This window comes from Notolepis coatsorum (genome assembly GCF_963971535.1).
Source record: "Notolepis coatsorum genome assembly, chromosome: 15".
NCBI lineage: Eukaryota > Metazoa > Chordata > Actinopteri > Aulopiformes > Paralepididae > Notolepis > Notolepis coatsorum.
The window spans coordinates 94,518,540-94,545,624 of record NC_140179.1 but is presented as its reverse complement, the minus strand read 5'-3'; the positions used below and the strand labels follow the sequence as shown (position 1 = coordinate 94,545,624).

Here is a 27,085-nt window from a genome sequence, read left to right as displayed (position 1 = left end):
AGTGTATAACGTTTTATATATCCCCAAGCATACCCCACATTTAGCATAAAAACGCCTGACAATTGCATACCCAAAGTAATTTGCGATTTATTATACTTTATACTTATAGCACACAGTTTGTTGCATTAATGGAATTATAAAGCAACAAAAAGAAACATTTTGAAAAAATACTGGCTGTGTAGACTTATTTTTAAATAAAACACAGAAGAGGAGACAAAACACTGGTGTCTGTAGACCGACTTTGAAATAAAACCCTGAACTATTCAGGTATATTTGAGTCCTTCCCTTATTTGTGGAACATTTATAAAATAAAAAGTAGTCCACTTTGAAAAAAGACTACCATGTGTAGACCTACTTTGAAATCAAACACAGAAAAGGAGAAAAAACACTGGCATCTGTAGACCTACTTTGAAATAAAACCCTGAACTATGCAGCTCTATTTGAGTCCTAAATTTTTCGTTGTTCGCAAATTTCGCATCACATATCAGGCATATAGGTTAAGCCTGCATCGTTAGTTGTGAAAGCAAATTAATCTGTCCATGCTGAATTAAACCCTCTATTTTCCTCAGACTTTCCTTTATTTGGATTTATCCATGGTTAGCTTACTGGGGGGTAAGAAACTCAAGATTAGCCACTTGCAGACGGCAGGGAGAGGCGCGGGGTGTGACGTACTGTATATTTTAGTTGATGAAATATTTTTGTTGACTAAATATTTTAGTTGATGAAATATGTTTTCATTTCAGTGTCACAGTATGACATCGATCTCCAAAATAAGAGGAAAAAAAATTATTAAAAAAAAATATATATATATTTTTTTTGGCCAGGGAGCTGATTTTAGCTGATGGGCTAAAGCCGCAGGTTGCCGACCCCTGGACTAAGAGGTTGGCAGTCGACTACGGCTCCTTTCGATCGATTAGTCGACTATTCGACTAATCGAGGTCAGCCCTAGTTCAGTAGAAAGCTATCCGGCTGCTAGCCTAGCTTAGCACAAATTAATGGAAGCGGATACGGACCAGCTAGCCTAGCTGTTGTCCAAACACACCTCTTCTGGAGTTTTAAGCTAGGTTGGCTCATGTATCAGATGAACCACCTCGGACAATGTACCACATTCTGAGCATAGATTTGTGCATGTTGGTGCTTTTTCCCTGATACCCCACTGGCTGCCGTTGTCAAAACACATTGTTGGGCAAAACTGTTAAACCTCATGGGTCCATCGGGAACATGCCCAGAAGTTAGTTACCCCCAAAAAACACACACAAGAAAATACAGAAAATCACTTATATGGCTTTATGATGACTTAAAATGGGTGGCAGGCCCTCTTCTCCAAGTTCCCAAGCAAGTAGAGTAGCAGCTGTTTTAATGAGCAGCCTGAAATAACCTACCACTGTTTACCTACAGAACAAACCGATCTACTCCTAGAGAAAACCCACAGTCATTAAGCCCAGGTCTAGTTCTACTGCTAGAGCAAACCCACAGTCATTAAGCCCAGGTCTAGATCTACTCCTAGAGCAAACCCACTGTCATTAAGCCCAGGTCTAGTTCTACTCCTAGAGCAAACCCACAGTCATTAAGCCCAGGTCTAGTTCTACTCCTAGAGCAAACCCACAGTCATTAAGCCCAGGTCTAGTTCTACTCCCAGAGCAAACCCACAGTCATTAAGCCCAGGTCTAGATCTACTCCTAGAGCAAACCCACTGTCATTAAGCCCAGGTCTAGTTCTACTCCTAGAGCAAACCCACAGTCATTAAGCCCAGGTCTAGTTCTACTCCTAGAGCAAACCCACAGTCATTAAGCCCAGGTCTAGATCTACTCCTAGAGCAAACCCACAGTCATTAAGCCCAGGTCTAGTTCTACTCCTAGAGCAAACCCACAGTCATTAAGCCCAGGTCTAGTTCTACTCCTAGAGCAAACCCACAGTCATTAAGCCCAGGTCTAGTTCTACTCCTAGAGCAAACCCACAGTCATTAAGCCCAGGGCCCTCATTCATCAACGTGGACTTTGACCTTGACCTACTTCCACACGTAAGCACGGAATTTAGAACTAGCGCACGCACAGGGAAGTCGGCATTCATCACACGTGCGTAAGCAGGCTCTACGCACATCTGTCATGATGAATCCCACCTTGGCCCTGCGCCGCAGCTCGTGCACGCTTTCACGTATTTGCATACCAAAACCGCCCCGACCAACCAAATATGGTCAGGCCCTCCCCTTCAAATACCATGAGGGAATCCCTGTGCGTGGAATGTTGGAGGATGGCAAAGCGAACGAAAAAGAGAAACTACACAGACACCGAGGTGGAGGTCCTCGTAACGGAGGTGGATAAATAAAAGGCGGATTTGTAAACGGTGATGTCAGATATCAACGGCTCCCTAAGACCATTGCTGCAATTCTGCCTGGACAGCTCAAAATACTAATAAAGACCGTTCGTTGACCACTGTTTGGCGTTGGTTGTGTTGTGTGTCATTATAACCGTGCTGTACAATATGAATGCCTTTATTAGTTGTGTTCGATTGGCTATATGATTTTTAGAGGCATCTATTTTGTTGTCGGCTAATAAAGACCGCGCTGGAATATGACTGCCTTTTCCCGTGTTGTTTGATTAATACCCACGGATTAAAGTTCTCCTCAATTCTATTCCAAATCGCGATGGATCTCCCGTCAATTTTCTACCTGCTGCATGATTTCTAGAGGCATACTACTACAATCTATTTTGATGTCAGTATTGGGTAGCCTATATAAACAATATAATACGAGAGCATATACAAGAACAATGAATCTCACTGCATGTATGATGTATCCTGCCTTTCAATACATGAACTTGAATTCCATCATATAGTCTGTCCACTATCTGCATGGTGTCATTGCAATGCGTTTTCTATTCTTTCTTGTACAGTAAAAAGGGGGAAGAACACTGTATTCATATGACTTATTCTGCTTACAGCTTCGAAATTCCACTTGTTTCGTTTAACGTAAAGCCTTTTAAATATAATCAAAACGTTCCCGTGTTTCGGCGGTCTGTGCGCAAAATAATAACGAGTTGAGCTTTATGATTTATGATGAATTGAAAATGGGGGACCCTGATGTAAACAGGACGAAAGTTGGTCTGCATCCCCAATTAACAATTGTATGTACTGAGCTGTACTGTACTGTACCCATTCTGCAATCTGTTAATAAACTTTTCAATCAATCAATCAATCAAGCTACGCGGAGCGCAGTCAGTCAGTAGCCTACACCCCGTATATTCCGATAACGCTATATAAACCATGAATGAATGAATGAATGAGAACTTTATTAACAGATTGCAGAATGGGTACAGTACAGTACAGCTCAATACATACAATTGTTAAGGGGATGCAGACCAGAGAAAGACTTTCGTCTTGTTTACATCAGGGTCCCCCATTTTCAATTCATCGTAACATATATGACATGCTGCATTCATTCTGAGAGAAAGATCTATTATTCCAACTGCTATTTATAGGGTTTTGACCATAATTACACTACTGTTGCTATTTTACAATGAACTATAATGAACTACGGTTCATAGAACATCCAGTGTTATTATGCACAGAAGCTCATTTCCTTGTTGTAATAATATATTCTACCACTGGGCGCGAGGTACGCCAGGTCCGAAATGTGCGTAGATGTAAGCACGAAGTCAAGTTCAAGTTGAAGTTGATGAATCCCACTCTTTGCTTAGAAATGATCGTACGCACGGGTTACGCACAGATCTGTGCGTAGAACACGTTGATGCATGAGGGCCCAGGTCTAGTTCTACTCCTACAGCAAACCCACAGTCATTAAGCCCAGGTCTAGTTCTACTCTTACAGCAAACCCACAGTCATTAAGCCCAGGTCTAGTTCTACTCCTAGAGCAAACCCACTGTCATTAAGCCCAGGTCTAGTTCTACTCCTAGAGCAAACCCACAGTCATTAAGCCCAGGTCTAGTTCTACTCCTAGAGCAAACCCACAGTCATTAAGCCCAGGTCTAGATCTACTCCTAGAGCAAACCCACAGTCATTAAGCCCAGGTCTAGTTCTACTCCTAGAGCAAACTCACAGGCATTAAGCCCAGGTCTAGTTCTACTCCTAGAGCAAACCCACAGTCATTAAGCCCAGGTCTAGTTCTACTCCTACAGCAAACCCACAGTCATTAAGCCCAGGTCTAGTTCTACTCCTACAGCAAACCCACAGTCATTAAGCCCAGGTCTAGATCTACTCCTACAGCAAACCCACAGTCATTAAGCCCAGGTCTAGTTCTGCTCCTACAGCAAACCCACAGTCATTAAGCACCAGTGGTTTTACCTGAACTCATTCCTTCATTGATCTGAAGGAAAGTGTGTGAATTTTGTTAGACTATTTAAAGTTTAAAAAACAATAATAGTTTTAATAGCATTCCTATCAACGTCATACAATATATATTTAAAAATATTTAAAAATATATATTTAAATAAATAAATACGTTTTTTAAATTTAAATATATATTGTATGACATTGATAGGAATGCTCTTAAAACTATTATTATTAAAGGGATATTTCAACATTTTGAATTGTATGCATATTTTACCTAAGCAAGCATTAATCACACTGAGGACGTTTCTGATAAATAAAAAAAATTATAAATGTATTTTCTTTTTATTTAAATATATCTGATGAGGTATTTTATGATGTTGATAGGAATGCTCTAATTATAGATTATACATTTTATTACATAGCTTGGTCTGTCTCAGAAAATGCACGTTTTGAAAATGAGCCTCAGACATTATGCTAATAGCCATAGCCATTTTATTTGTTTTTGTACCACCAGTTAAACTGAGAGACCAAGGGAAGAGAAGTAGAATCGTTGATGGGGTTTAAAATTAAGGCTGAAACGATATTGGAAGAATTATCGATAAATATAGATTTATATATATATTATATATATATACCAGGGCATAATATATATTATTTATAATAATATATAAAAATATTATTATTTAGCATGTAAAAAAAAAAAAAAACGTTTTTTCTTAACACTGGACGCCAAAAACGAGTATACTCGTTATTGCCCGCCATGTGTTGTGCGCCAGAAACGAGTTAACTCGTTTTTGGGATCAATATTTAATTTTTTCGCCATGGCATTCATAATTCATCCAGCCTCCCTCCGGGACTGTAGCTGGACCCTGTCTGATATTGCAACGCCTCAATACCGCCGCCTGGTGGATGTTGAGCGAGTTACACTCCAAGCCAAACCGGAAGTGGCGCTTGGTGCATAGAAGAAATTCCTCCGGCAGTAATATCTTGTAGCGTGGATCTAGATACACACTCGAGTGCATTGGGATCGCTTTCGAAACGCAATAATCAATATGATTTCGGCGTTTATTGTGTCATACAAACGGGAAATGGATCTAGCAGATCGACATCAAATAATTGGAATATTTTTCCTCCAGTCTCATCGGCGAACGGTAAGAGGAAACTAACGTTATTTTCAGCCCGATTGTTTATTCATTTCACGGCAATCCATCTGATCAACGTATCAACCCATAGTAAAAAAAAAAAGACGCTACTGACGATCAAGGAATTATAAACGACCCCCCCCCCCCCTTTCCTTCACGCATGATGAAGCATAATGTATACCGATCATATACATTTGAATCTTTTAATATAGCGTGTATAGGAAAGAAACAACAAATCGATAATCTATCATATGTGTCAGGGCCTATAACTTGCGTTTTAGGAATTACTGCAGAAAACCTTAAAAACATACTTATATTCACGACGGTATTAACACGACAATGTATGAATGAAAAAATATAACGTTCCCACATCCGGAACGATAGATACCCGATGTTGAATGGGCCATAGTAATGTCGATATAGCTATAATATTCAAAAAGTTATAGCCCTGCAAAGAAGGTAAACATCTCCATAGGGTTACAGCACTGGCAGACTGGGCCCAAGGATGGGTACAATGCATGGCGGACAATGTGTTAATAAAAAATATACAGTATATATATTATTTAACGTTAGTGTGTGTGTGTCACGTGCACTCACTGTAGTTTTTGCAATGCTGTAGTTGGCCCACGACACACACACAAACTAACGTTAAATTATATATTCTTTTCTTTTTTTAAGAAAAAATGGTCAGTTACCATTTGTAATAATTACATTACCTCAACTCTGTCTGCAGCAGGTCTCCACTCATTTTGGGTACAGGATGTGTTCTCTTTGGTTAGCCGTAGTAGCCACAGTGTTTGGGTCTATGTAGCACATGTTACTGTAACTAACGTTAGCAGTTAGCTAGTCACAACTTAGTCTATGAACGCTACGCAAAGTTTTGGAAATTCACAAAGAGGAACCGCTGTTTTTTTATCTGTTTTAGCTAGCTGTATTCCAACGCAACAATTATTTTACTCCTATCCAACTCACGCCTTGCATGATTTCAAATCTTTTTTATTACATTTTTTAAGTTGTTTCCTCAAAAACCACTTGAGTTCAGTTTAAACGGCGAGTAATTCCTCCATCCCTGTTCTGTTTTGGGATTGTTACACCCTATACCGCGACCTGATCTCCACTCTCTAGCCATATTGATATATATATGTAACTGTAGCAGATGTTAACAGTAGTTCTTTGTGTGTTTTTCAGAATGACAGGTCTTTCCTGGACGCCATCTATGAGGCTTACGTCAGTCGCCTGGCAAGAGACACCAGCAACACGTACTGAAGAAGACCATACCAGTATATCTATCCCAGTGCCCTAAATACATTCATACAGTATATCTATCCATACATACCTACCTATCTCCATTCGTACCATTTGCCTATCTACCATCATAACACTGCCTTATTATGCCCATAATCTCACACACATCCCTTGTACAATTCATTTTCATAATTTCTTGTATTTAAAGCTGTATTTAATACTTCCTGGAACTTTCTGACATCATACTGAGATCACAAATCCAACTCTATAGTCAATAACTTGACTATAGTCAATAAAGAAATGATGAAGAATGTATTTCTGCAAGACGGTTACAGTTTTGGGATTATGTGTAAGATTATGGACATAATACATGTATCCATAATAATAATAAATAATGGTTGAGTGTTCCTTTTAAAGGTAGTATCTGTAATGCCATCAGACAGCGACCTCTAGGCAAAAGAGCCCTGCTTGGTGTTACACTTTGTTTACATTTAGTTTTTGTTTTGGTCTGATGTTGGGGTTGAGTGGGGATAGGGCGAGAGTTTATTATGGCTGGCCACACCTCAGGCTCTGCCCAGAGAGGTCTGGAGAAATTCACAGTATTAGTAAAGTTATTAAACTCCACACATCAGACCAAAACAAAAATCGTAAAGAAAGTGCAATAGCAAGCGGAGCTCTTTTGCCTAGGGGTTGCTGTTTTTGCTGATTCTACCTTTTAAGCTTGCACCCTACCACGTACTTGGAGAATTATGCCCTGGAAGTCCACACACACACGCACACACACACACACACACACACCCTCTCCTTATAGACACCAGCAACAAGCACTAAGGCCTTAGGCAACTAATACTCATCTGTAAACCTGCACAGCTGTTGACTGCAGCCTATCCATCCCTGTTCACATCAACGACCTGGGACAACGTAACACGTTCAGAGCGCAGATTCATGCATTTTGGTACGTTTTCCCTGATACCCCACTGGCTGCCGTTGTCAAAACACATTGTTGGGCAAAACTGTTAAACCTCACAGGTCCATCGGGAACATGCCCAGAAGTTAGTTACCCCCCAAAAAACACACACGAGAAAATACAGAAAATCACTTACCGGTATATGGCTTTATGATGACTTAAAATGGGTGGCAGGCCCTCTTCTCCAAGTTCCCAAGCAAGTAGAGTAGCAGCTGTTTTAATGAGCAGCCTGAAATAACCTACCACTGTTTACCTACAGAAAAAAACCCAGGCCTAGTTCTACTCCTAGAGCAAACCCACAGTCATTAAGCCCAGGTCTAGTTCTACTCCTACAGCAAACCCACAGTCATTAAGCCCAGGTCTAGTTCTACTCCTAGAGCAAACCCACAGTCATTATAAGCCCAGGTCTAGTTCTACTCCTACAGCAAACGCCCAGGTCTAGTTCTACTCCTACAGCAAACCCACAGTCATTAAGCCCAGGCCTAGTTCTACTCCTACAGCAAACCCACAGTCATTAAGCACCAGTGATTTTCCCTGAACTCATAACAAACTAGTCTTCCAGTGATATTTTTTTTTAATCTGAAGGAAAGTGTGTGAATGTTGTTAGAATATTTAAACAAACTTTTTAAATTAACCAGATGTAAATTTACCTCCTGATAATTTTTTTTATATATAAATATGACAATGAGGTATTTTATGACATTGATAGGAATGCTCTTAAAACTATTATTATTATTAAAGGGATATTTCAACATTTTAAATTGTATGCATATTTTACTTAAGCAAGCACTATTCACACTGTGAGGACATTTCTGTATTTGAACTTTTATGGACAGAAATAGCAGCTTTGCCGTTCTGTTAGCGTAACGTGTTAGCATTCTTAATGCTAACACGTTAGTTGTACTCATGGATCATGAAGAATGCTAACATGCCTTGTTTCGACAACTAGTTGAAATACATTTCCCATGATGTGACAAGACCATGGGAAATAAAAGCAATATTATTATAATTTCTTTTTTTAAGTATCCCTTTAACGTGATGGAGTTGTAAACAAGGAAACTTAAATGTAGAATCTATCATGTCATCAAACGGCGACCTCTAGGTAAAAGATCCCCACTTGGTATTTGCGCTTTGTTTGCATGTTTTGTTTTTGTCTGATGTGTGGGTTGGGTTTCAATGGGTACTCGGGGAGGGGTTGCTACTGCTGACCACACCGCAGGCTCTGCCAAGAGAGGTCTGGAGAAATGCACGCTACAATAATTTACTAAACTGCAACCCACACATCAGACCAAAACAATCTTTTAAGTATAGAGGTTGCCTAGAGCAGTGGTTCCCAAAGTCGGGGTCACGACCCAAAGGTGGGCCGCGAGATGATTTAAAAAATATTTTTTTAATTTTTTATTTTTTTATTATTATTTTTTTTTGTCAGGCCACTGAACTTAGAAGCAGGCCAGGACAGTGTTTCTAGTTGTATTCTAAAATTCTATTCTATTGTATTCTAAAATGTGACTATATGGTTTTATATTAACTTAATAAATAAACAAAAACGAAAAATCTACTTATTTCAACGAACATTTCAAACTAAATAACAGATTATGCACATAAAACGCTGAAAACAACCGAAGCAACAATAGTATTTTAATGAGACTATTATTATTATCATTATTATTTTGCAACAAGTTAGCCCTCTCATAAATAGCACATATAAATGAATAACTAACTTGAACTAACTTAATAGGATTGAAGTGATATTTGGCTTAAAAAATCGGTCGCCTGGCAAAAAAAAATAAAAAAAAAGGCCTGACGATGTGCATTGGGCCACGGCTCTCTGACGCCTTATTTTCTGGGCCCTGGCCTGAAAAGTTTGGGAACCCCTGGCCTAGAGGTCGATGTGGCATTACGGATTCTACCTTTAAGAAATGTATGTCAACCTGTGCTACCTCAGAGAGTTAGTGAGGGGTGGAACTGTGTTTTATGATTTAAAGATAGATTGTCTGTTTGTCTTGTAATAGGATCATTTTAATGACCAGTCCCTCCAGAATGTTGCGATCACATTTTTTTTGTTGTTGTAAAAATGTATTCTTAATTTTAAATGAGCAAGGGCTTGAGAGATTCTGTACACATTATTGTTTAAAAAATTACAAGAATAGCAATTTGTTGTCGTAACTTTACCACAATTGCAGTCTGTTGACAACATTTATCAATGAGAAAATCAGTCATTGCACTTTTATTGCAAATTAACAATGGAGAAAAATCTGAACTCGCCCTTTGCACTTTTACCCCAAGTAAAGCTGCACCGGGTAGTTTTGAGAAGAAAGAATGACCTCCACAATAAGAAACGCTTGAATATTGTTTATAATCTCAACACAAATCCCCCTTTGAAACAAAGTGAACCAACATTGTTCTTTGAGGATGCTTCTTTGTGTGGTGGGATGGTAGGAGCACTATAGCCAAACACGTCATTTCTAGTTTAAAACAGTGCTCCAGGGATCCAGTTTTTCTCTTGTAACACTTTATGTATATCATCTATACCAGTGGTTCTCAACTGGTTCTAGCCTCGGGACCCAACATTTTCCTTAGTCATTAAGTCGCGACCCAAATTTGTGAACCACTATGATTTATTATAAATGTGTGCAGTAATACGCAATCTTTAATGCACTGTTAAAAACATGAAATAAACACAAAAAATTGCAACTAGGGCTAAAAACTCAATGAAATAAAATAATAATAATAATAATAATAATAATAATATATGCTTCTTAGCAGATTTCGTAGCTTAACATAACATACCTAAGTTTGGGGGAACTAATGGGATAACTGGGGTTGCAACAAAAGTGCAACTAGGGATGTCCAATATTATCGGCCGATATCGGCAGTAAAATGTGATATCGGAAAATATTGGTATCAGTTTAAAAAAGGAAAAAAACAATAACAATATTTGTTATATATATATCCAGTGAAATTATTAGTTACCTGAAATTATTCAGTTTTTTGGGGGGGGAAACCCTGCATATATCGGTATCGGTTGATATCGGTTGATATCGGAAATTAAGAGTTGGACAATATAGGAATATCGGTATCGGTAAAAAAGCCAATATTGAGCATCCCTACTAAAAACCCAATGAAATAAAATAATAATAAATAATTATGCTTCTTAGCAGACTTCTTAGCTTAACATAACAGACCTAAGTTTGGGGGAACTAATGGGATAACTGGGGTTGCAACAAAAGTTAGGGTTAGAGGGTTAGGGTTAGAGGGTTAGGGTGGGGTTGCAACAAAAGTGCAACTAGGGCTAAAAACCCAATGAAATGAAATACAATAATAATAATAATAATAGTAATAAATAATTATGCTTCTTAGCAGATTGCTTAGCTTAACATAACAGACCTAAGTTTCGCGGAACTAATGGCATAACTGGGGTTGCAACAAAAGTTAGGGTTAGAGGGTTAGGGTTAGATGGTTAGGGTGGGGTTGCAACAAAAGTGCAACTAGGGCTAAAAACCCAATGAAATGAAATACAATAATAATAATAGTAATAAATAATTATGCTTCTTAGCAGATTGCTTAGCTTAACATAACAGACCTAAGTTTGGCGGAACTAATGGGATAACTGGGGTTGCAACAAAAGTGCAACTAGGGCTAAAACCCAATGAAATAAAATAATAATAAATAATGTGCTTCTTAGCAGATTGCTTAGCTTAACATAACATACCTACTGTAAGTTTGGGGGAACTAATGGCATAACTGGGGTTGCAACAAAAGTGCAACTAGGGCTAAAAACCCAATGAAATAAAATAATAATAATAAATAATTATGCTTCTTAGCAGACTTCTTAGCTTAACATAACAGACCGACAGTAAGTTTGGGGGAACTAATGGGATAACTGGGGTTGCAACAAAAGTGCAACTAGGGCTAAAAACACAATGAAATAAAATAATAATAATAAATAATATATCCTTCTTAGCAGACTTCTTAGCTTAACATCCCAGGGAACTAATGGGATAACTGGGGATGTTGTTTGCTCCTGACAAGAGTCTCAAAGTCTGGGGTGGTGGTAGACAAAGCAACTCTGAGGTCATGCTCAATGTCCAATTTGTTCCTCTGCTTTGTCTTCAGCTGGACCAGAGCTGAGAAGCCACTTGCACAAAGATAGGTAGTGCAAACAACTAATTATATATATATATATATATATATATATATATATATATATATATATATATATATAAAATCCACTTATTTTTTTCTCACACATCCGCGACCCACTCAAAATGGCCCCCCACCAGTTGAGAAACACTGATCTACAGTATCTTTAAGAATTTTTTGGTTGCAATAACCACTAAGAAAACTACAAACCCTAGAAGGGACTGAGAAATCAGTCCCGCCAGCTCACAGAACGATAGCCACGCTAGTTAGCACCAGCTAGGTACTAACGCCAGCTCACAGAACGATAGCCACGCTAGTTAGCCAGCCAGGTACCAACGCCAGCTCACAGAACGATAGCCACGCTAGTTAGCCAGCCAGGTACCAATGCCAGCTCACAGAACGATAGCCACGCTAGTTAGCACCAGCCAGGTACCAACGCCAGCTCACAGAACGATAGCCACGCTAGTTAGCCAGCCAGGTACCAACGCCAGCTCACAGAACGATAGCCACGCTAGTTAGCCAGCTAGGTACCAACGCCAGCTCACAGAACGATAGCCACGCTAGTTAGCACCAGTTAGGTACCAACGCCAGCTCACAGAACGATAGCCACGCTAGTTAGCCAGCCAGGTACCAACGCCAGCTTACAGAACGATAGCCACGCTAGTTAGCACCAGCTAGGTACTAACGCCAGCTCACAGAACGATAGCCACGCTAGTTAGCCAGCCAGGTACCAACGCCAGCTCACAGAACGATAGCCACGCTAGTTAGCCAGCCAGGTACCAATGCCAGCTCACAGAACGATAGCCACGCTAGTTAGCACCAGCCAGGTACCAACGCCAGCTCACAGAACGATAGCCACGCTAGTTAGCCAGCCAGGTACCAACACCAGCTCACAGAACGATAGCCACGCTAGTTAGCCAGCTAGGTACCAACGCCAGCTCACAGAACGATAGCCACGCTAGTTAGCACCAGCTAGGTACCAACGCCAGCTCACAGAACGATAGCCACGCTAGTTAGCCAGCCAGGTACCAACGCCAGCTCACAGAACGATAGCCACGCTAGTTAGCCAGCCAGGTACCAACGCCAGCTGACAGAACGATAGCCACGCTAGTTAGCCAGCTAGGTACCAACGCCAGCTCACAGAACGATAGCCACGCTAGTTAGTCAGCCAGGTACCAACGCCAGTTCACAGAACGATAGCCACGCTAGTTAGCACCAGCTAGGTACCAACGCTAGCTCACAGAACAATAGCCACGCTAGTTAGGACCAGCTAGGTACCAACATCAGCTCACAGAACGATAGCCACGCTAGTTAGCACCAGCCAGGTACCAACGCCAGCTCACAGAACGATAGCCACGCTAGTTAGCCAGCCAGGTACCAACGCCAGCTCACAGAACGATAGCCACGCTAGTTAGCACCAGCCAGGTACCAACGCCAGCTCACAGAACGATAGCCACGCTAGTTAGCCAGCCAGGTACCAACACCAGCTCACAGAACGATAGCCACGCTAGTTAGCACCAGCTAGGTACTAACGCCAGCTCACAGAACGATAGCCAGTTAGCCAGCACCTGCGAAATTGAATGCCAAACTGATGATATCAGGAGCCATCAGTAGCTAGATAACATTAGACAACGCCTCATGCATTAATAAACTAAAGTGAATAGTTCGTTGACTGGGTCATTTTGTTTAATGCTTCAGTTATGTTGAAAGAGGAGCTCTGAGCTGCTCATACACTAGACTCTTGCCGTAATGGTTTGTTGACGTGGTTATGTGAGGGGGAGGAGGAGGGGCAAGGCGTGCACTGCTGCAACAGATTTAGGAGTCTGATCGGACGGTCACAGAGCTGAGGGAGCGCGCCCAGTTAGCTGTAAAAATTCATAGATTAGCCGCACCGTTATATAAGCCGCAGGGTCGAAAAATGGGGGGAAAAGCCGCGGCTTATAGTCAGAAATTTACGGTATTCAGTTTTAGGTGAACATTGTTATAGTGAAGACGGGGGATAGATATGGCCGTATAGATCAATAATATAATCCAGATTTATATTTCGACAGTAGATGGATGTGTTCCCAGTCAACATCATCTAGGCACAATAATTCCCCCCTCAGGTATGTCAAACCAATAACATTTACTAGCCTGTCAACGTAAATTAGAATTAGCTCTTAATTGACTTCCCTGCATTTGTAGCCAAGATATCTTAATTGATTGATTTGTTGAATACATTTGAGCATGTGATGGATGGATTGCCTGGTTAACTAAAGTTCAAATACGATAGAAAAAATACAAATACATTATTTTTGAGTTGTCGGTTGAAAGTGAATTGAGACCCAACCCTGTCTTTAAAGGGAAGTTTCAGTCAGGTTTGTAGAAGTGTGTCCTGTCTTAAAGGTGCTATAGATTTTACGTAGACTAATAATTATTATAATATATATTTTTTTATAATAAATCGGCAGAGCCTTTAGAAAGGTGTGGAATAAAGGTATTGCTTTTCCCCCCCAATTTTTTTTATTAACACATTGGGTGCCACGCCCCTTTGCCCAGATAACCTCTTGAGTGCCAGCGCTTTAGTCAATGGGAGGTCGGGGATATTTGCGAACGCTTAAACTATATCTTAAATTATGGCTATGGGTCTTATCAATGACTTGCTTGCAGTCAACATGTATGAAACGGATTGTTTTTTCATTGGTACATTTCCATTTTATACCGTTTTGAATACGAGTATAGTTTCGGAGAGTTCTAGTAATTTCAGAGAAATTCCGCGAAAATAGCTATTTACTGGAATACACAAAACACGTTGTCATTTTCCGGCTGATTTATGAATCGTTTTCAAATAAATGCTAGATTATCGAGAGTATTTGTGTTCCTATGCACGATACAAAAGCGGGCTGAAAAATAATGTATTATTATTATTGGCAACCAACGCATGGCGGCCAATAACGAGATCTCGTTGTTGGCACCCAATGTGTTAAATAACGAGAAATCTCGTCATTGGCACTCAACGCATGGCGAGTTAGTACGAGAAATCTCGTCGTTGGCACTCAAAGTGTTAATGAATTCCAGAATGAATGTTGTTGTTTACATGTTGCTTGCATGTATCCCCTCCCTACTTTCATTTCCACACATGGAATGCATCCGATTGGATGAATTACATTGCTGGTGCTCTAGTCCGGCATCTAGTGGCTGAATGTTATCTATAGCACCTTTTTAAGGGGAAGTTTCAGTCCGGTTTTTAGAAGCGTGTCCGGTTTTTAGAAGCGTGTCCTCTGACGATTTTTATAAAGCTCTTGCATCCGTGTTTGTGTTGCTGAGGAATTCACACTAGCCTCCTGTTGCCATTCATTGTCAAAGTATTGAAAGTATTGTTGTCAAACAACTCCTCTCAACATCACATGCAAGCTATTTGATTTATGTCTTTTAAGCTTTTGTAATCATAAGAACAAGTAGGCGACTAGACAACCGTTTGAAACGACTATGACTTGCACTAGCATTTCTAACAAAAAATGTATCTGATCAGAACACTGAACGTTGGTTAGTGATCATTAGGAAAGCCTTCTAAAAATCCACAATCTTCTCTTTAATGTGTTAAGCAGTCAGAACATTTTCTCTGGGATTTATTTTTCAAATAAAAATAAATAAATAAAAAGACAAAAACAAAACAAGATCGATTTGTATCTTATTTTTCTACCGTGTCCGAAATCTTGTAATTTTTTTAGCACAGCTCTATAACAAACACGCATGTTACAGACAATTGTAGCACAGAAGCGAGAATTAATTCACTGTCACATTTGGCTTATCACTTAATTAAAAAAGGTTACTCTGAAAAGTCACTTACATTACAGTTACAATACAGGAGCTGGAATTTACCATGCTTTTTACATTTTACTTTGTCATTTAACAAACGATGCAATGATCGTACATTGGAATGATAGCAAACCACATTTTTTTACATTTTCTTTTTGTAACGAATGTCTTGCTCTTAATTAAACTTGGTCATATTTGAATAATAAATGTTCTCAAACTGATCCTGTCTTTGCTGGGTTTAATTGTAAATGTTTTTGTTTTCTGCATTCGTCTTGTGTGATTTTAATAACAATAATATTCTGTAATTAACACATTGAGTGCCACGGACGCGTTTTGTCGTTAGTTCATGCCGACCTTTGAGTGCCCCCGACGCTATATAGCGTTTGTCTTTTTTTTTTTTTTTTGGCGATTTGAATTCATATTTCATCAATCAAGCCTCGGGTTAGTGCTGCAGAGTCTCTCTGAGCTCAATTGGGAAGATACCGCCCCCTATCGTCTCTCCCTGTGTAACTGCACCCCATTACTTTACACGGCTGAAGGGGGGGTGGCCAGTTTGCCTGTACCCGTTCCGCAACTGTAAGTTACTTCCGGGGTAGGCCTGATTGGCCCCGACAGGCACGTGACGCGGCAAACTCAGGACGCGCAACGAGGCTGCTGAGAGCTGTCGCGCGGAAATAGGCTGTCTATTGCCATTCTCTAACACAAACTCTAACCTTAACCAGCTCCTTAACAGCGCCTAAACTTAACCGTTCTAACCTTAACCAACTCCGAAACAATGCCTAACCTTAACCTTAACCTTAACCATGCCTAACCTTAACCGGCGAAAGAATACACGTTAAAAAAAAAATCACGTTAAAAAAAAAATTTGATGGGATTCGAACTCGTCAACAACGGACCGCAGGACCGCTGCTCTGCCAGGTGAGCTGAAGCGCCGAATGAAAATCATGGCGGATTAGGGCGGTTACATAATTCCGCAAGCTCTGCCGCTCCGCTCCGCGGAGCGTGCCGCGCGGCAGAGAAAGTTGCGCGTCACGTGCCTGTCGGGGCCAATCAGGCCTACCCCGGAAGTAACTTACAGTTGCGGAACAGTTACAGGCGGCCAGTTTGCTCATTTTGCTTTTCCCTCAAGCCAACTGAAGGATCGATTGTGCTCGCCGGCCCGGAAAACGCGTGGATTATGTATTTACAGGACCCAACACTGTAATCAATAAGCATGATCGATATTTGGAATGGCGATCAGGAATTGGAATAATCTTTTTGGATAACATCTGATCTCAGGTAAGGAATTTATTTTACCAGTCTTAGGATAATCAGAGCTGTTTTCACAGAGATATAAGCGCTTGCCCTATGCGTGTGTGTGTCTGTGTGTGCGCAATCAGGAAATGAGAGAATCGATATTTCAGCCTGCCTCTATAGCGTGCATAAGTACACATATACTATCGATAATCTAGCGTTTATTTGAAAACGATTCATAAATAGGCCGAAAAATTACAATGTTTTTGTGTATGCTAGAATATTCCAGTAAATACCTTTTATCACGGAATCTATATATTTTCCTGAAAAACTAGGGCTTTTCAAAATGCTATAAAACGGAAATGAACCGATTAAAAAAAAAAAAAAAAAAAAAAAAAAAAATCCGTTTCGACAATGTTGACTGCAAACAAGTCATTGATAAGCGACAGGCAGATTAGACACATAATTTAACCATAATTTAAGACAGAGATTATGCGTTCACAACGCTATCATTGAAGTGGGTCCTGGCATTTAACCATGTTTCCCATGTTAATGGCCGGTACTGAAAGTGTTAATCATGATTAATCACAACTTTAAAATGCTAGTATTTATGTGAATCTTTGGGTTGACCTTGTCCGTAATCTCCCACTCCTTTGCAACTTAAAAGAAACTGGTCACGGCATGCCTCAGCAAAATGCTTTTTCTCTGTTTTCACCACATCTAAAGCCAACGAGTGCAGTTGCCATTTGTCATGGATTAGGTGTGCTGTCACACTGAGCTTGTTATGGTTGCCTACTGATGTCTAGTGGTCTCCAGTCAGTGCAATAAATGTAGATTGTGCCAACTGGATAACGCCTTGAAGCCCCTGGTCTTCAACAATGGTGATCCATTCAGCGATTGCATTGCTTAGCTTAGCTGTTGACTCTGTTGACAGACTTGCCCTGGCAGCACTCTCCAGTGTAGTTTGTCGAAAACGACAAAAAAATTGCGAACATCAGCGAAGATGTGCTTCGTCTGAAGGTGGTACTTCAGACTCATTGTGCGTATGGTGGGAAGACAGTTCATCGCTGCAATATGTGCAACGCAGCTTTTGTTTTATCTAAATGTCCCTCTGGAAGCTTTTTAAAACAACATTAGCTGTTCAGCGGTTCAGGGGATGTCTCCTCTGTCATTTTATTTGCCACGCCTTTCAGTAACTCAGCCAGGAAAACATCCACGCTGGAATTATGGGATGAGGTTGAGGTCAAACTTGGTAATATGATTAATTTGCATTAAGGTTTCCAGATTAATCAGGAGTGTTAACATTGACATTGCTAGTTAGTATACATGTATTGTTAAAATAAGTTGTTAAGTTGTACCTTTATTAATCCCCTAAGCCTAGGGGAAGGTGGTCCTATGTGTTTGACCCATCCTAACGTTAGGAGCAGTGGGCAGCCACACGGGGACGTGCTGCCTGGGGGGGCAACTCCCAGCTGTAGTGCCAGTACTGCAGCAAACCTAGCCACCGTGTTACCTCTTGTGTGTGGTAGATAAACCTTATCAGTGGAATTCCGTTGCTAGGGGAACAGCTTGGGCCAAAGTACAGAGTACAGCAACTTGCAATGGGCCTGGTCTACAAGATACACTACACGACCAACATGTCAAAATACTTCCCAAAGGTCAGTGAATACCACGATCACAACACCAGAGGGAGCTCCACAAATCATGTTAAACCCAGATTCGGCTCAAACAAGGGACTAAACACGTTTCGCAATTATGCCACATCAATGTGGAACGCCCTGCCCACAGCTGTAAAGGAATGTGAATCACTACCCACTTTCAAAAACACTCTCAAAGAACACCTACGGGAGACTGCAATTCGAAACTGGCCCCTGTAAATGTCCTAACCCAACCCAATGTACAGTAAATGACCAAGTATGGTTGTCAATATTCCAATGTACAGTTTTGCTTGTACAGTGTCCCCCCACCCCACCCACCCAACCACCTCCAATCTACAGTCCCCCCCCCCCACCCCCCCCTCCAAATGTACAGTTTCGACGTCAAATGTATATACTCTCTTTTCTGGACTCTTTTTGTATCACAAACAGTACTGTATTTGCAAATCTGATATGTCATAAATGTATAGATGTAGCAGTACTGTCTATCTGTATGTCATATATGTTATGATGAATTGAAAATGGGGGACCCTGATGTAAACAAGACGAAAGTCTTTCTCTGGTCTGCATCCCCTTAACAATTGTATGTATTGAGCTGTACTGTACTGTACCCATTCTGTAATCTGTTAATAAAGTTTTCAATCAATCAAGTGTATTTCTTGTCAGCTATTGATATTGGCCATGGTCAAGTTTGAAAATGTCTATTCTGCAGTTTTGTGCATAATACAATAAATACTATAGATATAGAAAGTTTCACTACAGTACAGTACTACAGATAACAAACTATCATTACACCTGGGTAAAACAGAGTCCATTCTCTTCGGTTCAAATAACAAACTCAGCAAGACCGACGGCTTCTCAGTTACAGTGGGTGACAATATTGTCACAAGGAAAGATGAAATTACATATCTGGGTTCCATCCTAGAGGCAAATCTTTCCTGTGACAAAATGACATCCAATGTAATAAAAAAAAGTCAACCAACGAACTAGATTCCTGTACCGGATCTCCTCTCTAAGAATACCCTGAAGACTGGCAGGAGCACTCATTCAAGGGTACTACGACTATGCTTGCACCGCATGGTACCAAAGCACCTCAAAGGCGCTAAAAACAAAATTACAAACATCACAAAACAAACTGGTCAGACTACTGCTTGACCCGACTCCTAGAACCCACCTACGGGAGACTGCAATTCAACACTGGCCCCTGTAAATATCCTAACCCAACCCCCTCCAATGTACAGTCATTTACCTAGTATGGTTTTGTCAATAGTCCAATGTACAATTTTGTTTGTTTGTACAGTGTCTCCCCCCCCCCCCCCCCCCCCCCTCAATGTACAGTTTTGCTTGTTTATACAGTGTGCCCCCCCCCCCCAACCACCTCCAATGTAAATTACCCAGTATGGTTGTCAATATCCCAATGTACCCAACCCCCCCCCCCACCCAACCTCCTCCAATGTACAGTTTCTACGTCAAATGTATATACTCCCTTTTCTTGACTCCTTCTGTATCACAAACGGTACTGTATTTGCAAATCTGGTATGTCATAAATGTATAGATGTAGCAGTACTGACTATCTGTATGTCATGTATGTCATATATGTCCTGATGAATTGAAAATGGGGGACCCTGATGTAAACAAGACGAAAGTCTTTCTCTGGTCTGCATCCCCTTAACAATTGTGTGTATTGAGCTGTACTGTATTGTACCCATTCTGCAATCTGTTAATAAAGTTTTCAATCAATCAATCAATCAACCTCACCCCTGCCCACTTTGACAACCTAGGATGGCTTAGAGTACAGCAACTTGCAATGGGCCTGGTATACAAGATACATTACACCACTAAGGTACCCATGTACATGTCAATACTTCCCAAAGGTCAGTGAATACCACGACCACAACACCAGAGGGAGCTCCACAAATCATGTTAAACCCAGATTCGGCTCAAACAAGGGACTAAACACGTTTCACAATTATGCCACATCAATGTGGAACGCCCTACCCACAGCTGTAAAGGAATGTGAATCACTACCCACTTTCAAAACTACTCTCAAAGAGCACCTACGGGAGACTGCAATTCGAAACTGGCCCCTGTAAATGCCCAATGTCCAGTTTCCCCCAGCCCACCTACCCAACCGCCCACTCCACCCACCTCCAATGTACAGTTTTCCACCCCACCTACCCAACCCCCCCACCCAACCTCCTCCAATGTACAGTTTCTTCCCCCTCAAATGTATATACTCTCTTTTCAGACTCCTTTTGTACACATAAACAGTACTGTATATTTGTAGATCTGGTATGTCATAAATGTCTAGATGCAACAGTACTGTCTACCTGTATGTCATGTATGTCATATATGTTATGATGAATTGAAAATGGGGGACCCTGATGTAAACAAGACGAAAGTCTTTCTCAGGTCTGCATCCCCTTAACAATTGTGTGTATTGAGCCGTACTGTATTGTACCCATTCTGCAATCTGTTAATACAATTTTCAATCAATCAGTACCTGCTATTACCATTCCCTACATCATAGAGTAGAGCCTAATACAGTAAATACTATAGATATAGACAATTTAACTACAGTACCTGCTATTACCATTCCCTACATCATACAGTAAATACTATAGATATAGACCATTTCACCACAGTACCTGCTATTACCATCCCCTACATCATACAGTAGAGCCTTAATCCATAGTATGATCTCAGCTCTGATAAATCAATGTATTTTTCTACACCCCCTCGGCATTATTGAACAGCTTGGCCTAATTAGGCCCTACAGCCTTTTACGCAACATTAGTTTTTCCAATATTAAAACCCAAGTTGAATCCCTCTGTATTTGACATGCTCAGGGAAGCACAGTGTACAAGCCGATAGCTACAGTGACTTACAGTACATTCCAATGTTAATTCAACACTGCGTTTTGACAGTCTGTCAACGGGGAGGGGAGGGGTGGGGATAGGGGTGATGGAGACTGTGGATAAGGTTTAACCCTTTCACTGCCGCACTACGGCGACCGTCGGTTGTGTGATAGTAAAGGGTTAACCTTCTGTCGTATGGCAGTGAAAGGGTCAAAGGAAGGCAACGGCGTAAGACAAAATGCATCTCTGTAGGCGAGCCAATCAACTACTAGAGAATAAAAACATTTCTCCACGTTTTTTTTTTAAATTTATTTATAAATATTATTGTTGGTGGTGGGGCTACCCACTTGTTTACGTTTGGATCACTGGTCGAGCCTTTAATCTACGATCTATAGTAGAGGCTGAGGGAAGTCCACTTCACAAGCTTTAGCCAGTGGGTGCGTTTTTTACATGCACGTTAATACTCTGATAACCATCTGGGATACTGTAGTATTCTTAATTTTTTTTTAATCTTTTCCCCCCTCCTTTTTTCGTTTTTCTCCCATCCCAATGTTAGTCGTTATGCCAATTCCCAATCCCCTTCCTGGTCGTTGCGCACCTACCCCCTACCGTCGGTCTGGGAGAGTGGAGGCCATCACATGCTTCCTCCGACACATGTGTAGCCAATCAACCGCTTCTTTTCACCTGGCAGCGCGGACTGGGAGAGTGTAACGTGTGGAAGGTCACACTACCTCCCCCAGGTTTCTCCCTCGCTGTGCAGGCGCCCCGACCGAACTGTAGGAGTCGCTGTTTACAACGACCAGTACCCACCCTCGCCGGGTTTCCCACCCTCTAACACTGCCAATTGTGTTAGTGTGGACGGTCGACCCCAACAGCTGGATTCGATCCCACTGTCTCTGTGGTGGTGGGCAGACGCTTAGTCCGCTGCGCCACCCGGCCGCCCCCGATACTGTAGTATTCTATGTATGAATCGGCACATGAAATGTTGTCTCCTGAGATAATTTCGTATAATAAAAGTCAGGATATGATAGCTGGGACACTCATAGGCATGTAAACTCTTTATATTTCGTTTACTGTCGAGTTTTATGGTCTGTGGTGGTTCAGTTTCCATGGTTCCACTCATATAATCCTTGCACTCGTGTATGTACATGGCCCTTCCAAAAGCTACAATACTGTAAGCAGGGCTAGAGGTATAATTTTTATTATTAAGAGTAGATCTAATTTTCTTGTTGGACGACGTACTACTGCTAAGACACTGACATTGATCAACAAAAATATGAGGGGGAGGACAAGGGAAAGTGCCTTTTGGACACGTCATAACTCCACTGTTAAGTCAGCAGGAACCAGGAAGGATACTGGATATAGATTGTATATACTGTATATATGTATATTGAACATTTTTGTTTTGTTTACGTACTTGACTTTCTATTTTATACTTATTTTATACTATCTTTTTATTTTATCTAGCACACTCTCAGGAGCAAAACAGAAAGAAGCATTTCATACAAAGTATTCTGTATTTCTGTATGACAACTAATAAAGAAACTTGAAACTACAACTCTGGCAGCTAAGTAACGATGTTCATCAAAGTCTGAAGGGGGCGGGAGGCTGGCGGCTGGCAGGGTCCCTCTCCATGATACTTGGTAGGTGAAACCGTGGTATTTTAGCCCAATGTTATCATACCATCAAAATGTCATACCAGCACATGCCTAGTGTAGACTACCACATGCTGCCCTACTGTCGGGCTAGGGAGGGTGTAGACTACAGCATGCTGCGCTACTGTCTGGTTAGGGAGGGTGTAGACTACCACATGCTGCCCTACTGTCAGGCTAGGGAGGGTGTAGACTACCACATGCTGCCCTACTGTCGGGCTAGGGAGGGTGTAGACTACAGCATGCTGCGCTACTGTCTGGTTAGGGAGGGTGTAGACTACCACATGCTGCTCTACTGTCAGTCTGGGGAGGGTGTAGACTACCACATGCTGCTCTACTGTCAGTCTGGGGAGGGTGTAGACTACCACATGCTGCTCTACTGTCTGGTTAGGGAGGGTGTAGACTACCGCATGCTGCCCTACTGACAGGCTAGGGAGGGTGTAGACTACCACATGCTGCCCTACTGACAGGCTAGGGAGGGTGTAGACTACCACATGCTGCCCTACTGACAGGCTAGGGAGGGTGTAGACTACCACATGCTGCCCTACTGTCAGGCTAGGGAGGGTGTAGACTACCGCATGCTGCCCTACTGTCGGGCTAGGGAGGGTGTAGACCACCACATGCTGCTCTACTGTCTGGTTAGGGAGGGTGTAGACTACCGCATGCTGCCCTACTGTCGGGCTAGGGAGGGTGTAGACCACCACATGCTGCTCTACTGTCAGTCTGGGGAGGGTGTAGACTACCGCATGCTGCCCTACTGTCGGGCTAGGGAGGGTGTAGACTACCGCATGCTGCCCTACTGTCTGGTTAGGGAGGGTGTAGACTACCGCATGCTGCGCTACTGTCTGGCTAGGGAGGGTGTAGACTACCACATGCTGCCCTACTGTCGGGCTAGGGAGGGTGTAGACTACCGCATGCTGCCCTACTGTCAGGCTAGGGAGGGTGTAGACTACCGCATGCTGCCCTACTGTCGGGCTAGGGAGGGTGTAGACCACCACATGCTGCTCTACTGTCTGGTTAGGGAGGGTGTAGACTACCGCATGCTGCCCTACTGTCGGGCTAGGGAGGGTGTAGACCACCACATGCTGCTCTACTGTCAGTCTGGGGAGGGTGTAGACTACCGCATGCTGCGCTACTGTCGGGCTAGGGAGGGTGTAGACTACCACATGCTGCGCTACTGTCGGGCTAGGGAGGGTGTAGACTACCACATGCTGCGCTACTGTCTGGCTAGGGAGGGTGTAGACTACCGCATGCTGCTCTACTGTCGGGCTAGGGAGGGTGTAGACTACCACATGCTGCCCTACTGTCAGGCTAGGGAGGGTGTAGACTACCGCATGCTGCCCTACTGTCTGGCTAGGGAGGGTGTAGACTACCGCATGCTGCTCTACTGTCGGGCTAGGGAGGGTGTAGACTACCACATGCTGCGCTACTGTCGGGCTAGGGAGGGTGTAGACTACCGCATGCTGCGCTACTGTCTGGCTAGGGAGGGTGTAGACTACCGCATGCTGCTCTACTGTCGGGCTAGGGAGGGTGTAGACTACCGCATGCTGCCCTACTGTCTGGCTAGGGAGGGTGTAGACTACCACATGCTGCCCTACTGTCAGGCTAGGGAGGGTGTAGACTACCACATGCTGCCCTACTGTCGGGCTAGGGAGGGTGTAGACTACCGCATGCTGCGCTACTGTCTGGCTAGGGAGGGTGTAGACTACCGCATGCTGCCCTACTGTCGGGCTAGGGAGGGTGTAGACTACCGCATGCTGCCCTACTGTCAGTCTGGGGAGGGTGTAGACCAGTGGTCAGCAACCTCAGGCATGAGTGCCACCATTGGCACGCGGCATCTAAACCAATGGCACACTAGCAAGTGTGTAAGAGAGGAACCATTTTAGAAATGTTGAAGTGTCCTCTCATCCTTTCACAGCCACTGGCACAGTCTGTTATTTATGGTAGGTTGACCGACATCAGGGATATTTCAGGGTCAGAGCCAATCAGAAGGGTCAGTCTGTTCGTTGTTTGCCGAACATTGAGTGTTAAACGCCATTTTGACCCCAAACATGAGAAAACTTTAAAAGCTGATGCAGACAAGGCTGAATGTGTCCAGGTACAGCAAGCAAGCATCTCATAAAGACGGCAGCATTATTGTATAGCATTCTTATATAATGAGGAAAATTGTTAATAAAACTATTCCTATGCACGTTGCTTATATGCATGGAATAGAATTACAGATCTGTTGGAGATTTACATTTTGATGTGGTGTCATAATTGAACTTAATGCCAACCTTAATGTTGATATGGCACACTGATTAACGAGAACATTTTAAAATAGCACTTCATATCAAAAAGGTTGCTGACCCCTGGTGTAGACTACCGCATGCTGCCCAGAATATGCTTGTTTTTCAACAACTCCCGTTCCTTCCACCCCCTGGTTTTCAGACTCCTCCCATTCGATTGTGTAAGACTCATAATTATCTTAAAACACACACATTCCCCAGAGACTTGGACAGTGGAGTTCCGGATCACTGGTTAAGCTGATGAAGCTAATAGTAGAGAGGCTGACTATCAGTCCTAGCTTGGACCGATCAATGTGTGTGAGAGAGGGAGAGAGAGGGAGGGGAGAGAGAGAGAGAGGGGAGAGAGAGAGGGGAGAGCGTGTGTGTGAGAGAATCCCAGCTTTACTTGGCTGCGTGACCTCTTTAGTAGGGTAGTGTGGTTACCTACCTTGGAAGAAGTTGAAGATTGTATGGGAATCCAGGGCAACCGGTCTAAAGAGAACTGTTGTTTCAATAAGAGGGGACTGGACTCTGCTCTGACGGGTCTCCATGCGCCAAGGGCCTCATTTATCAAAGTGTTCTTTGACTTCATCCCAGGTCCCTTCATACAATCTTTTTTTTTTTAAATAGAATTGATATTTTGGGAGTTAATTGACTTTTTCTTTTTGCTTTTGATATAACAGAACATTTGAGAAAATGTATGTAAACCTCTCATTTTGAAATCAAGATAACCTGGTAAATAAATCACAGCTTTGGATTGTATTTGTTCATAAGCACACAATTAGTTTAAGAACCTTTTTTAGAAATGTTAATTGATCTATAATCAGGGGTGACAGTGGCTCAGGAAGTAGAGCGGTCATCTAGTAATCAGAAAGTTTGTGGTTCGATTCCGGCTCCTCCCGGCAACGTGTCGGAAGTGTCCTTGAGCAAGACACTGAACCGATGAGCAGGTCGGCACCTTGCATGGTCGCCTCTACCGTCTGTGTGTGAACGTTTCAGTTTCCCGCTTGCTATGACTCCAGTTTCCTAGAGTGCTGAAATCTGATGCAGTGTTTTATTAGCCTGTTAAATTAACAATTGGGGGGTAGTCCCAAATCCCTATTGAAGATATTAACTGAATTTGACTACTTGAATTTGCAGTATGACTACTACCATAGTGTCTTTATACCTGTATCACTGTACATATTAATACTACAACTCTGTACATCTAGCACTATAGTATAAATTTATATATTTTATACCCGGTTTAATCATCTGTACATTGTATATTACTATTGCACTTTACTGTTACATTTGTTCTCTGGTTGGATGCCAAACTTCCTTTCCTTGTACTGTCTGTACTTGTGCTGTATAATGATGATACATTTTAATCTAATCAGCCAAATATATCAAATGTAGGACCTATGATCTGTGCCGACCATGAGCTGAAAACATTTAATACATTTTTAGTCATGTAGCTGATGCTTTTATCCAAAGCGACTTACAAGGTCTGTACGACGAGTCAGCAGGAAGGGTACAACTCTTAGCGGAGTAACAATGTTCATCAAACAGTGCTGAAACTTGGGTGCTGCAGTGTTGAGGGCATAGTGATATATTAGTAAAGTAGGAAGAGTGCATGATAGTAGAAGATGGTAAGAAGGTTAGTGTTTTTACATCAACTCATATCTCAAATTTGTGAAATTTAAAGCCACTGGTTGCTCTTAATATTATTTGTTGCTAGTAAAATGTTGGGGAGGACTACTCTAGCCAGCCTCACAACTCCTTAAGAGCTCTAGTCACTTATCGTGTGGCTTTGGCATTGTCACTATCCGCATTAACAGGGCCTGGGTCTGTTCAGG

The 27,085-nt window shown here is 42.0% G+C and overlaps 1 protein-coding gene across 2 annotated transcripts in view; it reads left to right on the top strand.

The window, feature by feature from the left end:
* Window positions 1-10,097, top strand: part of dcp1b (decapping mRNA 1B) — an 81,128-nt gene extending 71,031 nt beyond the window's left edge. The window contains exons 11-13 of one of the 2 annotated variants that reach the window (XR_014620558.1): window positions 6,618-8,000; window positions 8,047-8,077; window positions 8,122-10,097. Coding sequence is in view for 1 of the 2 variants with exons in the window: in XM_084330435.1 (XP_084186561.1) it covers window positions 6,618-6,695 (78 nt within the window). In the remaining variant the exon portion in view is untranslated. Of the gene's footprint in view, window positions 1-6,617 lie in introns of both variants that reach the window. The other variant, XM_084330435.1, reaches the window with a different exon arrangement.
* The last annotated feature ends 16,988 nt before the right edge of the window (window positions 10,098-27,085 follow it).